This window comes from Palaemon carinicauda, chromosome 22, assembly GCF_036898095.1.
Source record: "Palaemon carinicauda isolate YSFRI2023 chromosome 22, ASM3689809v2, whole genome shotgun sequence".
Taxonomy (NCBI): domain Eukaryota; kingdom Metazoa; phylum Arthropoda; class Malacostraca; order Decapoda; family Palaemonidae; genus Palaemon; species Palaemon carinicauda.
In genome coordinates this window covers 57,161,479-57,176,135 of record NC_090746.1, presented here as the reverse complement: position 1 = coordinate 57,176,135, position 14,657 = coordinate 57,161,479, and the positions used below count along the sequence as shown (strand labels likewise).

General features: G+C 41.0%; 1 protein-coding gene across 1 annotated transcript in view; it reads right to left on the bottom strand.

Annotated features, from left to right (window-relative positions):
• LOC137616464 (exportin-4-like) overlaps positions 1-14,657 on the bottom strand; it is a 148,422-nt gene that overhangs the window by 94,196 nt on the left and 39,569 nt on the right. Inside the window, 2 exon segments of the mRNA XM_068346264.1 lie at positions 8,241-8,357; positions 8,594-8,701. Coding sequence (XP_068202365.1) covers positions 8,241-8,357; positions 8,594-8,701 — 225 coding nt within the window.

Below are 14,657 nucleotides of genomic sequence, written 5' to 3'. Positions count from 1 at the left end.
ATAGCTCCCTCGATAAGAGAAAACAGACGTCACTCAACGCTCACCACGGAGCACCTAGTCGTAAAGGAAGTCCGTAATGGGTTCTTTGAAATTGTAGACATGCCACTGGATGTAACCTGTCTTTCTTGTCTTCCCGACGAGGCTAGACCTATGCGCTAGTCTAGTCTCTTAATGAGACAAGTCGGACTACAAGTTTGCACGGAAGTGGGAAGAAGCTATCTATTCCTTTCTCTGAGAAAATTGCTCGCAAAAGGGAATCAAATAGGTGACTGCAGTCCTTCTCCCGCAGAAAGAAGATGATCAATGCCTGTCATGGATATTCAGTCCGCTTTCAGAAAGATGACCTCTAAAATAGAGGACGTAGAAGGAAGAATCCTGCAGAAAGGGTGGATTCCATAAAATCCAAACCCCGTGTACAGGATATCCCGAAGATGTGACCATGTAGGAGCAGAAAGTGTTTCCAGCGAACATAATCCAAGACCTTACAGTTGCATCCAGACAGGAATGAGGCACTCATCTGAGCTCCTTATAACTGGTTTTAAGAAGTCAATAATGTTGAAATGCGATGCCATCCCTAGGGCCAGGGGAATGGCAGTGTATATTAAGCTTCTCATAAATCCTGCTATCAATGTAGATGTCATGAGATTCAGGTAATAAAAGTTTGTGACAGACATAACTTCAATTTGTGTTCGATCTACTGGAATCTTGATGTGGATGATTCTATCTTCGATTGTCTTCTTACCATTATGGCTAAGATACAAGATGATGATAGAAAGGCCTCTTTTGTCTTTGTTGGTGATTTCAATGCTCACCATAGGGAGTAGTTAAATTCTGTTTCTCCTGTTGATCACCATGGCTCGAGAGCTTTAGACTTTGCCTCTGAATCAGGATGGGAGCAAATCATAAGTGAAGCTACTCACAGGTCTGGTTTTCCTGAGGCTAAAATAACTAGTTTAGCTTTACGATCTCGTGAAATTAAAGCTCTGTTGATGTACCTTAATGCTTATGGAGGTGTAGATCCAAATGGTATTTTTCCTTTGTTTTAATATCCAAATGGTATTTTTCCTTTGTTTTAATAAAGACTGCAGATTTCTTAGCTCCAAAGTTATCAGTTATTTTGTGCGAGTTAGCAAGAAGAGGATCTTTTAGCACTTGTTGCAGAATTGGTAATGTAACTCAACTATGTAAATGTGTTTCTGGTAGCTCAAGTCCAACTGATTACCAACCAATTCCCATATCTCCCATATTTTCTACAGTTTTTGAACGTCTTTTGGCAAAACGTCCTAATAGGTAGGCAGAAGGTAATCATCTGTTCCCTGGTTTGCAATTTGGTTTTCGTAAAGGCTTTGGAGCATGTGATGCCCTTCTTACAATCTCCAATGCTGTACAGAAATCCCTTAGTTGTGGTCAGGAAGTTCTTAGGTAGTAGGTTGGCCAGGGCACCAGACACCCGTTGAGATACTACCATTAAGAGTTATGGGGTCTTTTGACTGGCCAGACAGTACTACATTGGATCCTTCTCTCTGGTTACGGTTCATTTTTCCTTCGTCTACACACACACTGAATACTCTGGCATATTCTTACATATTCTCCTCTGTCCTCACACACCTGACAACACTGAGATTACCAAACAATTATTCTTCACTCAAGGGGTTACTGCACTGTAATTGTTCAGTGGCCACTTTCCTCTTGGTAAGGGTAGAAAGGACTCTTTAGCGTAAGCAGCTCTTCTAGAAGAAGGACACTCCAAAATCAAACCACTGTTCTCTAGTCTTGGGTAGTGCCATAGCCTCTATACCATGGTCTTCCATTGTCTTGGGTTAGAGTTCTCTTGCTTGAGGGTACACTCGGGCACACTATTTTATCTTATTTCTCTTCCTCTTGTTTTGTTAAAAGTTTTCATAGTTTATATAGGAGATATTTATTTTAAAGTTGTTACTATTCTTGAAGTATTTTATTTTTCCCAGTTCCTTTCCTCACTGGGCTATTTTCCCTGTTGGAGCACCTGGGCTTATAGAATTCTGCTTTTCCAACTAGGGTTGTAGCTTAGCAATTAATAACAATAATAATAATAATTGGACTTAGATTTTAGTGCTGCCTTTGACCGAGTTAATCATGAGACCCTTGTTTTCAAAGTCAAACAGTTGGGAGTGGGTGGGTCATTTCTTAGCATCATCATTGAATTTTTAAGTAGTAGATCGCAAAGTGTTGTTGTTGATGGGCACCATAGTGAGTATAGGAATGTGATATATAGTGTTCCTCAAGGTAGTGTTCTTGGCCCATTAATTTTCATACCTATACACATGACATGTGGTTTGGTCTAGAAAATAAGCTTGTTGCATATACAGATGATGCTATTCTCTATGCATCAATTCCATCTCCTGAATATAGATCTGGGGTTGCTGAATCCCTTAATCGAGGTCTAGCTAAAATTTGTGCATGGTGCAGGTTATGATTGTAAGTAGGTCAAGGACCGTGGCTCCTCAACATCCTGATCTCAGCATTGACAATGTTTCTTTGAATTTGTATGACTTTAAATTTTAGGTGTGATTCTTGACAGCAAATTTACTTTTGAGAAACACATTAGGTCTGTCTTCTTCAATTGCACAAAAAACTGGCTTACTTCGAAAGTCTTTCAAGATTTTTGGTGATCAATCTATTCTGAAGAAGTGTTTTAATTCTCTCATTTTACCTTGTTTCGAGTATTGTTCTCCTGTCTGGTCTTCAGCTGCTGATTCTCATCTAAATTTGTTGGACAGTAACTTACGGTTTATTAAATTTCTTATTCCTGATCTAGATATTAATCTCTGGCACTGTCGTTCAATTAGTTCATTATGCATGTTGTATAAGATTTTTCATAATTCCAACCATCCTATACATTCTGATCTTTCCCGACAGTTCCATCCTGTTCATGATACCAGGTATGCAGTTAATTCTAATAGTTAGGCCTTCTCCATCATTAGGCTCAATACTACACAGCACTAGTAGAAGTTTTATATCCCTCAAATATAATTTCTGGTACACCTCAGACTCGACAATGGTCTCTCCATCACGGCCAAGGGGCTTGGACCAAGGGGGTTCAAGGCAAATCTCCTTGTTAATCGAAGAGCTTTGAGCAATCATATCCTCCCTCAAATGTTGTGGGTTCCTTGGTGGGACATCATTAAAGTCTTATACTCCCTGTAGAAACCCCTGTGACCAAGTTGTGGAATGATCTTCATAATCGGGTAGTTGAATCAGTGGACCTTCAAAAGTTCAAACTCGCAGCAAATGATTTTATATTGAACAGTCTAATATAAGTCCTTTTATAGTTTATATATCAAATATCTGTTTTAATGTTGTTAATGTTTTCAAAATATTCTATTTCAATTTTCATTACTTCTTATATTGTTTATTTATTTCCTTATTTCCTTTCCTCACTGGACTCCTTTTCCCTGTTGGAGCCCTTGGGCATAACTACAACATCTTGCTTTTCCAACTAGGGTTGCAGCTCAGCTAGTAATACTAATAATAATAATAATAATAATAATAATAATAATAATAATAATAATAATAATAATAATTCCCCAGGTGCTTTCCCGAGGGAAGAGGATGCCTACTAGGTGATTAAGACAATATCATTCGTACTCTGATCCTAGTCCTAAGGACGTGTGGTACTGTATGTGGCCTCCACCCTTTTCTTTGATGCCTCTATAGAAAGCATCAAATCCAGGATGAACAAGGAGATCGGCTCCCTTGGAGTGATTCTTGTCTGGCAACCTTTTTACCAGGACTATTTCTTGTTCATGTCTTGTAGAGAACCAAAGGAAGGACGACCCCTAGTGCCAAAGGACCTGGGACCCCGCTAGTCGTTCAGAGGTCACATTCGACGGGGACTGATGCAGTCTTGTCGAACCTGCTGCAGTTTCTACAGGCTGATGACCCAGTCTACAGATACCCGTATTGGATATGACCTTCGTGTCTTTCTTTTGATTACTCTAATTTTCAGATTGAGGTAAACTAAACGAGACGTTTCGCAGGAGTTCGAGACTTTTAGAATCAGTCAGTAGTCCGAGGTCTTCGAGACGAGGTCCGATCCTATACAGAAAATTAGGGGCTAACTGATTGATTGCAAAACCTTCCTTCGCATGACAAGGTTTGAAGGTTAAGCTCGTCTCACGAAGAGAGGTAGACTAAAAGTAGAAACTTCTGACTGACGAAGCTCGGGGATATCCTGGCATACCGCGTCTACCAATGAGATCGGATGTTCCAATCATGAGGCAGAAGAGAGAAACGGCTTCCCATTTCTAGAAGGAGGGTAGAAGATACAAGAGAGTATCTTTTGTAGCTAAAATGTGGACTCTCTCTCCTTGGCGAAAAAGACATGAGCCAATTATTTTGAGCTCGTGGGAGGGATTCTTCCATGAGGAAGAAATATTTTCTTTCCCAACCACTCCAGCCTAAGGAAGAGCTCTGGTTACGGGAGAAAGTCATCGACCGACTTCATGAACAAGACTGAGTTTCATGAGGTGTAGGCAAAAAATGTTTCCCCAGAACAGATTGCTGATGGAGGTTGAATGTGTTCCCACTAAGGTTAGAAGGCATAAGGGCCAAAGGAGATTGGGAGAAAAAATTCCAACAGCTACTGTTATTCTCGTCAGTCACCTATCTAGGGCCAACCCGAATCGTAGCAAGTAAATTGCTATAGCTGTCGCTTAGACAGCACTGAATTTCATTCTGTAAGAGGGAGAGAATGGAGGTAACCCCACGTGCTTGTGTCTCCCGCTGGAGGGGGGGAACAGATTCAAGGGATCTGCCACCCCTACCACATCCGAGATCCGATTTGAGACTGCCTAACTAGCGTAGTTCCTATTCAAGTAAAGTCAGCTCGTGAGAAGCGCTATACTAAAGGGGACAACAAAGGAGAAGGTAGCAACGGAATCCACAACCTGGTTCCTGAGGCAATTGGCTCGTAGACCTTCCTGTAGTACCAACGAAGTGTAGGTAAAAACACGTACGTTCATGAGGGATGAATTCCCGTGCGTGTCGGATTCAATGCATAAACCTAGCCACCTTGATGCAGATACCTCTGATCTCACATAAGGCAAGAAAACTTCGGGAACCCAAGAAACTCTTTGTGATACACAACCAAGAACCCAAAAAGAGCAGGGTGCACCGAGCTTCGCGCTAGAGTATTTTCCCCGTCGTCGAAGAAGGGTGTAGTCTTAGGTTTCCAGAAGGGAAAAATTGTGTTAAAACTCCAACTCTACAAAGTCCTACTAAGTAGTGTAAGCCCAAAATGAGGAGACAATCTATGCCGTCTAGGAGAGAGTGCTCTCAGCTCCCTCTCATGGAAATAGTTGCCGATTTAGAAGCCTAGAGTGGAGCAAGCTTATTAGTGATCACTAGCCTCCGATCAGTGAATGTCAAGCAAGCAAACGGTAAGCAAGCGAACGCCGAACTACTGTCATGTGAGACAACGTACAACTAGCTATCGAACATTAAAACGGTGAACGGTGTTATTGAAAAAAAGGGCGATTGGCAGCCGACGAATCGAAGATCTGGTAAATCTGAGATGTACCGAATCAGAGCATTGTTGACCCACAAACAGGGGGGTCGGTGATTGGCATGGCTATCAGCGAGCTTTGAGCTGACGCTATGTGAGCTGGCAATTGGGGCTGTAGGTAGGTAATCGAGGATCGGAGATCAAACCTTGAAGATCGAGGATCGGTGATCAGAGTAACCGCACGAGAGCATGAGCGTCTTGCTCATGAGCGTGAGCGCCTCGCACGAGAGTGTGACGAGAGCGTGAGCGTCTCGCACGAGAGCGTAAGCGTCTTGCACGAGAGCGTGAGCATGAGTGTTTCGCACGAGAGCATTAACATGAGTGTCTCGCACGAAAGCATTAGCATGAGTGTCTCGCACGAGAGCATGAGCATGAGCATGAGTGTCTCGCACGAGAGCATGAGCGTCTCGCACGAGAGCATGAGCATGAGTGTCTCGCACGAGAGCATGAGCATGAGTGTCTCGCACGAAAGCAGAAGAGGGAACGTCTTGCATGAAAGCATGAGTGAACGTCTCGCACCAAAGCATGAACGTCTCCCACAAAAGCATGAGTGTCTCGCACAAAAGTGTGAGCGTCTAGTTTGTGATTGTATGTGATCGTAAGCATCTAGAGCTCGTGCTTGTGCCTAACCATGAGTATGTGATCGTAAGCATCTAGAGCTCGTGCTTATGTCGAAATCGTGATCGCAAGTATCTAGCTCTTGATCGTGAGTGTCTAGATCGTGATCGCAAGTATCTACCTCTTGATCGTGAGCGTGTAGATCTTGACCGTGAGCGCGTAGCTTGTGACCGTGTAGCTCGCGATCGAGTGTGTTTAGCTAGGAATCGTGAGCGTCTGGCTTGGAATCGTGAGCGTCAGCTCGTGATATTTAGTGTTTAGCATTTGCAAGTGAAGGTCTAGCCTGATCATGAACGTCTAGTTCGTCAACATGACCGTCTGGCTTGTGCTCGTTATTGTGAGTGTCTAGCTCATGCTCGTAAGCATCCTCTCGTGATCGTGAGCTTATAGCTCGTGAGGATCTAGCTCGCGATCACGAGCATCCTGCTCCTGACCGTGAGAGTGTTTATCTCGTGATCACAAGCTTATAGCTCTTGATCGTGAGCATTTAGTTCTTGATCCCGAGCGTCTAGCTCGTGATGGAGAGCGTCTACCTCATGATAGAGAGCGTCTAGACTGCGATCATGGGCTTATAGCTCGTTTGAGAGCATCTAGCTCGCGATCGTGAGCGTCTCGTTCATGATCATGAGCGTCTCGTTCATGATCATAAGCGTCTAGCTTGTGATTGTGATCATGAGCGTCTCGCTCGTTACCGTGAGCATGTGACTCATGATTGTGAGCGTGTAGTTCATGACCATGAGCATGTAGTTCACGATCGTGAGCATCTCGCTCATAATCATGAGTGTCTACTCGTGATTGTGAGCATCCTCAAGGGTTGTGCAGAGACTCTCCCTCAGATGGGGAAGTTCTCACACCTGGAGCCGAACTTCCGAGCAGCACTCTTTTTTTTTTTTCCCTTCAATGAGCTCTACCTTAAGTTAAAGGTTAACAAATTGTTGCTTAAAAAAAAGGCAAGGCTTGTTTCTGAGTTTTACCCCAAGGGATTTCCCGAACAAAGGACGGGAATTTTGACAGAGTAATCCCCCGTAGGGGTGACCGAACAAGTGTTCGTCTTGAAGAAGAGCATTGAGATCGTGAAGACCTACATATCTCGTAATTGTGAGTATTTAACTCGTGACTGTGATCGTCTTCAAGAAGAAGAGAGTCGTGATCGAGATAACCCTTGATCTCTTGATCGCCAAGAACAACATCCTGACCGACCAGGAAGATGAGGTGATGAGTCTCGCCCCTGCGATCGTTGACAAGGAGAAAATAATCGGTCATTCTGGCGATTAGCGAGCAGGCCATGGGTTGATGATCAGCCATAGTCTCAAAATCCTCCAAAGGCAGAAGTTGCATATGTGGGCTGGAACGGTGCCTGTAGGGAGAGAGAGAAATTGCAGATCCTTTGGAGACGACGAGATCGGCAGGTGGCGAGATGACTCGTCGTCAGCAAGGGTCGACGGAAGGGCGAACGCGAGGCAGACCTCGTAGACAGCTAAGACGTCAGCCGCAGTTTCAGCATCTGACTTCGCACCCCGATGTCATCTACAAGCGCTGAAGAAACAAAGAGAGAATTAAAAATTCTTCCCCTCAAAGAAAAAAGAAAAACCCAACCAGCAGACAGGAGAGGTTACCCCCACGAGAAGTTGTCAGCTAAAACGATTCCTTCCAATAAACTCACAGGGACAAACAGCATGACATCTGAAAACTCTCACATTGCTCTGTAATGGAACGTCAAGGGAAAAACAGTCACATCTGTAAGAGAAGAAGGATGAGCGTAAAGAAATAGTCTAAATGGCTAAGCCTTGAAAGAAGAGAGTGGAGACGTCCGCTTCCTACCAGCAAAAGGCAAAGTTGTATGGCTCACAGCTGGGTGTGTTTATATAGGCAGCTGGGTAACCCCTGGCCACCCCCTGCCTACCCACTCAAGTGATTAGGTAGGGTTGCCACCTAGCATTTTAAATCTTACGGCTGTTATTTAGCTCCGCCGAAGGTATATCCACATAAATAACAAAAGGTTTGTTAGTATGGGAACAAATCAAAATGCTTGCAACACAGGAAATATATGACAAACCATACTAATCCAATACTATACCTCAAACTGTTTTTTTGCTTTAAAATGAGTTTCCCACGTTAAGCCAACATCAGTAGATTTAACCGTTACAGCATACTCCTGCATAAGAGCACTTAAGATACTGCAACCAATCATGCGCTGCAAAGAGAAAGTAAATACAGCATTAATACTGCTTTGTATCACCTACCTTAGGATCTAATATAACTCCTAAATTCACCGATACACTATTTAAATTCCATCAATTACACTGATATGAAGACCCAGATAACCAGTTATCCTCATGGCAAATAAAAAAGATTTTTATAGTTATTTTTCTATTTCCTTTATAATAACATTGATAGCAAAATAATCATCTGTAAGCATAATTTCCATACCATAGTGTTATCACCAGCAGACACAAGTTGCTCTACTTCTGTCAACAGTCTTCCTCTATCTTCACCCTGATCTTCTACACTCCCTCTTTTCACCATTATGCCAACAACCTGAAACAAAAGTAAATATTGCTATGTAATAGGGAAAAAAAAAAAAAAAAAAAAAAAACCTCCATTGCGGTCTCATATGAACAATGATTAAAATGTATAACAAATTTCAAGTCATTCTTATTATTTATGAATATATAAATAAAAATTCCACAAAAGGATGTAAATTTTTTCTTAATGAATCATGGTAAAAAGATGCAGTATAGTAATTAAATAAAGGCTAATAAATAACTGGTAAAGCATTACCCCTTTCATATGCCAGAAACTGATCACCTTTCCTTTTAGCAAAAGGAACTACGTGAGGGGGTTCAGGTTAGATATCACGACAAAACAGAGGGGGACCATGAGGCCTATGCACTCCTCAAAAGATTCACAAAGTTATAAAATTTGTACCCAACATGAGACACAAACGAGAACGCAGATCACCCAAATCACATTCTTATGTAGAACTTTGCCGATATTGTTGTAAAATCTGACATCTTAAACCACTAAGTACTGTACAGTATCATGCAAACAAAAAAACACGACTGAAAACTATCAACAGTCCAGGTACTTGTTAGTTTTGCATAAAATAAATAATACAGTATAATGGAGATAAAAATTTGCATATAGAGAGGGTATTCAATCAATGACTGCATACAACGTATAACAGCAGAAAACTACAAATTTATCAAAATTTGCATTTTTTTCTAGCTTTACAAACCCGAGTCATTTATACGGGGGTAACTACTAATCATGTTTTCTACGACCAGCCAATCAAATATCTGGTCGTTTGCATCATGCTTCGTTGCTGGATAAACATAACGTATGCGAAAGGATACAGAGGACACACGCTCCCAATATCTTCAAAACACTCACCTGGTCAAAGACTTACAGGAAGTTGAAGCGGCACCTTCGATAAATGACTCAGGTTTGTATAGCTAGAAAAAAATACAAGCTGTATTCAATTTGTACAGTAGTTTATTCCTAAGCAGCTACAAGTTTTAAGTCATTTATATGGGGAGGCTTCCTAGGGAAGGAGGATGTCTCCGTGAAGTTAATGGGACCGTTCGCTATGGTGTTTGACATAACTTTAAAATATTGAAAATTGTTTTGTTGTTTCTATGTATGCAGAAACATGTCGTACATGCTCTCCGCAAGTTTCAGCAAATTATTTTTACAAATAATGAAGATAAAGCAGTCTGCATGACCCAGCTTGACAATCATGTTTGCGTGTTTATTTTTACATACATATAGAGATTTTTTTCACTTATGTTTCGAAACTTCGTATGTCTGGCAGAGATGGAAGGCATTGGTAGAGGGTAACTGATCACAAAATACGATCTACGAGAAGACCAGCCAGAGTTTCCAAAGACGTATAGAAGTTACGATGCAAGTGTGTTTGGTTACTTGCAATAAACAAACACACATTGTGTTTCCACAAAGTCCTCGTGAACTCTATAGCAAGGCCAATGTTACCTAAGGTCAAAGAAAGAACAAAAAGTAACCAGAGAGCAACAAAAAAGAACCAAGAATAGAGGGAAACATGAAAAAGAGTACAAATCTGGAACTTTCTCAATAAAACTCTGGCAACAATGAGAGGCTGCTGGCAACTCATGACATCCTCACATCAAGTGTATTAGTAAACTTAGGGTTTAAATATCTCGTTTAGAGAGACTTCATCTAGGAATAAACAATAAGAGTACAAAGTAAGGTTATCATAAAGTTATTTTGATTTTTCTAAAAAAGCTAAAATTTATAGCAAATCTTTGGGAGCTCATAACTCAAAAACACAGTTATTCACACTCGGGTACATTTTTCTTGGTTACTTATTCAATTAATAAAGATATAATTGAAAAGAAGAATAAAAATCCCATAATTTTTTTGACAATTTTGATTGTCCCTTTTCTCTTTCTTTCATGATTATTCTGCGCCTAGACGAAGCAAATTAAGAAAAATTCATTAAAAAAAAGAAAATGGAACATCGAAAATCTATCTCACAAAATTTATTCAGTTTACAGAAGTTTTGATGGTATGCTTTTCAAAACAATTGGTGTCATATTAATGGAGAAAAATGTACCTAACTTTTTTAGAAATAATTATTTTTGCTAATAAATCAAAAAGTTTAATATAATGACTTGAAATTTTTATATGATGAAGGTATTATACATGTTTAAAAGAAAGTGTATTTTGAATAATTAGAAAAAAACGCAGGACATAGCAGACGGTCCCCCTTAAGAGGTACAGTGGTACCTCTACATACGAATGTCCCAACATACGAATTTTCCAACATACGAAATAAAATTCGACCAAATTTCTGCCTCGACATCCGAAGTGTTGCTCCAACATACGAAGTAAACATTACGCCATTGAGCGTCGAGTGCTCAGTTCTCTGTTCTTGTGTGTATCGTGTGGTTGTCCTCTGTTTGGTCTGTTATTAACAGTGCTTATTTTCTTCCTTTTTTTCACATTTCCTTTTTGATTTTACCTATAATCATGTTGCCTAAGAAGCTAAGTTTCATACAGGAAGAAGGCAATTCTTTTATTAAAATTGAAGAAAGAAATTATAGAAAAACATGAGAGCAGTGTGCATGTGAGTGATACTGTATGGCTAAACAATATGGCCGGAATAGGCCTATGATCTCGAGGATCATCAAGCTGAAGGCAGCCAATAAAGCAAATAACCATCGAAGGGGATCACCATTATTACAAGACATTGTAGCAAAACCCTGGAAGAGATAGAACGCCTTTTGTCGATAGGGATAAAGGACAAAGAGATTGTTGGCAACGATCATTTGTGAGAAGGGCCAGCGTGATGAACAGAAAGAAAGAAAAAAGGGAAGCAAAGAAAACCAAGATAGCATTAACAAGCTCTTTTAAATAAGACTTCTCCTCTTTTTCTGTTTCTCTCTAAACATAGCATTAACATGTTCTTTAAATAATCTCTCTCTCTCTCTCTCTCCTCTCTCTCTCTCTCTCTCTCTCTCTCTCTCTCTCTCTCTCTCTCTCTCCTCTCTCTCTCTCTCTGAAAAGTGATGAAAATAAAAAATCAAAAGAAAAAAAATGTAAAAAATATGAAATATAAAAATAAAAAAAACAATAAATAAGCTAAGTTAGATTAAAATTTCCGTAGTGTAAGTTACGGTATGTTATCGCAGTCACCATCTCTACCTCCTCGCCGATCGTGTCTCCCCGTGCGTGTGTGTGTGTGTTTGCGCATACGCACACGAGTGTGTTTGTATCAATATTTGTTTTAGTTAATACCTGTAAAGGAATTTAGATTTGCTGATATTGTTTTTTTAGTTACATTTAACTGTCTTTCAACTCGTTAACGCTGTTAAAAATCATATGTATGGTTTAATCTCTCTCTCTCTCAGAAAAAATTAATAGATGTCTCACAGAGAGAGAGAGAGAGAGAGAGAGAGAGAGAGAATCATTCATACTTCTCTCTCACTACTCTATTTCATTTTGAAAGCATCATTGCATTTTCGAGATAATTTTCTTGGGTTTTTTCGTATCACCTGCTTTGTCTTTAGCTTTGAGACACATGGGAAATAGACAAAATAACACGAAAAATAGGCATAAATACAACGAACTACACAACGAAGTGTTAAGGATGCAGCAACAACAAACAAACAGACCGAACGCCATCTATCGGTGGCCTATAGAACTATCACATCGCAAAATCGTATCTCAAATATCTCGTTGTATATCAAAGCATATATTTTCAAAAATTTTCTGTTGTATCTCAAAATATTTGGATATTAGGGCAATCGTATGTCAAGGTTCCAGTGTATTGTGAGAAGTTTCAGACCAGATGACCGTTTCTTATACAACGGAAGTTGTAGTGTCCACCTAACTCCCTTGGATCTCCTGGTCTTATATTCCGAATTCAAGTCGAGATTGTTGGCTAATAAGAAATCTGGCAAATTTAAATGATTCATGACAGGAAAACATTAAAAGCCAAGCTTAATAAGGAGGTATGGTGGACATAAGTCTCCTGGTCATACCTGGTTCGTCCTCATCGAAAGTCATGACCGTTCCTACTCGGTGATGCCTTAACTCCGCGGGTGGGGGGGGGGGGGGGGGGGTGGGGGGGGGGGGGGGGGGTGGGGGGGGGTGGGGGGGGGGAGGGGGGGGGGGGGAATCTGGTCTAAGCCTCTTGGTAAAAACTCGTCAGGCTTCCTGACAGATGTATAGGTGTATCTTACAGCTCATAAAGTCCTACAACATAAGTGACCTCAGCTTATATTTACGGAGAGGCTTTCTAGTCAGGAGAGGCTTTCTAGCCTCTCTAGACTTGGAAGGGAGAACCGAAGTCCTGTTTAACAGATATACATACAGGAAAGACAGGTCAACTTACGACTTCACAGTTAGGCTTTTATTCTTAAGTCATGGCCCCCCCCAGGGATATGGGAGGCCAAAGCTCTCCCTGCGCACTCATAGTCTGCTGACGCGAAACACCACTCGCACCAAGGATACTCTCGGATCTAGCGGATACATCGCTTCTCAAGACGGGTAAATATTTCCCCAAAGAAATAAGGTTCTGGGGATGATCATTCTTTCTAAAATCAGAAAAGGTGCCGGTTTATGGTCACACCTGACCATCACCGGTTGGAGATGGATCCACTCCATATTCTAGGGAATAAAAGGGCCCATACTTTCATAACCTAATTTTCCTGTCATGATCATGAGTCTAGACAGGGGTATAGGTTTGAAACAGTAGTAATATTCTCGAATGTTAATAGTTTCTTATAGATTCTCTTTGAGGGTAGGCTTGGAGGGGCTTGCAGTTGGTACCTACTAGTCACTATTTGTTAGGCCAACTACAAAATAAAAAGGAGGGGGGAGATTCAAAAGAAATACCACCCCCTACTATGAGGATGAGTGAACTGGAAACTTGAACCAGGTTCTTCCCTGCCCACAGGGGGCTAAAGGGCCCGAGATGTTCACCACAACACATAGTTAGTGGCGGAGTATATAGATTAACTATTGTAGGGAAGAGCCATTGAACTTGCGGTATTTACCTCCAGGGGGAGGGGAACTCTTTCTCTTGGTCTGAGTAGTCTGAACTACGGAATGGCTCTGTATCTTATACAAGTGTCTCTGTTTGCTCTGAAAGGCAGGCATACCAGTTGTAATCTCCCTTCTTCTTGATAGATTGTTTCAGTCTTGTGATCTTTACTGCCGCCGACTTTACTTCTGATAGGGGAAATTCACCAAATCCGAATTTCTCACACTTAACGCCTTTCCAGAGGACAGTTGTTCTAAGCAACTAGACAAAATTGTGTCGCATCTTTTTAAGACACAGGTTAAGGTTACCTAAGGGAAGCTGTTTTTCATACAATCAAAACTCATCAGTGAAAGCACACACAAAATATTTTTATGCCAAAAATCTGGAACCTGTTGACTCATCTAAAACTAGCATATATCACAGTGAGGAGATGGACAAAACAGGAACTCTTTCGTCCATCATACTTTTAAATCACTAACTCACAGCAACTAGCAGTTTTTCCTCGTCAACTACAACAGCTGTTGCAGCTGATAAGGAAAAACTGCTAGTTGTATTAAGTCAGTAATTGAATTCAAGGAAAAATTTCTTCCATTCTCTGGGAGATACATCACTGAACACAACTTTCCTATTGTCTCTGTGTACACATTTTATGTGCACATACATTAGAAGGATTTCAAACACACAATATTCAGTGTCAAAGCAGAAATATACTACACATACTGTACATATATCAAAGGCCGTAGAAGGCCGCACTTGATGGTCCAGAAGGCCATACGGCTGCAGGTTCCCCATCCCTGCTCTAGACCAATGGTCGAGGCATGAACAGGATTGGATTGCAGACATTGCTGACATTTCCATGTTCATCATTCTGTCTGAAAAAACGGAGGAGAATGTAGATACAGCCTCTGTCTGGGCAGACGGAACTAAGCTAGTCAAGTTCTCCGGGAATGGTAATGGGCTCTGAAA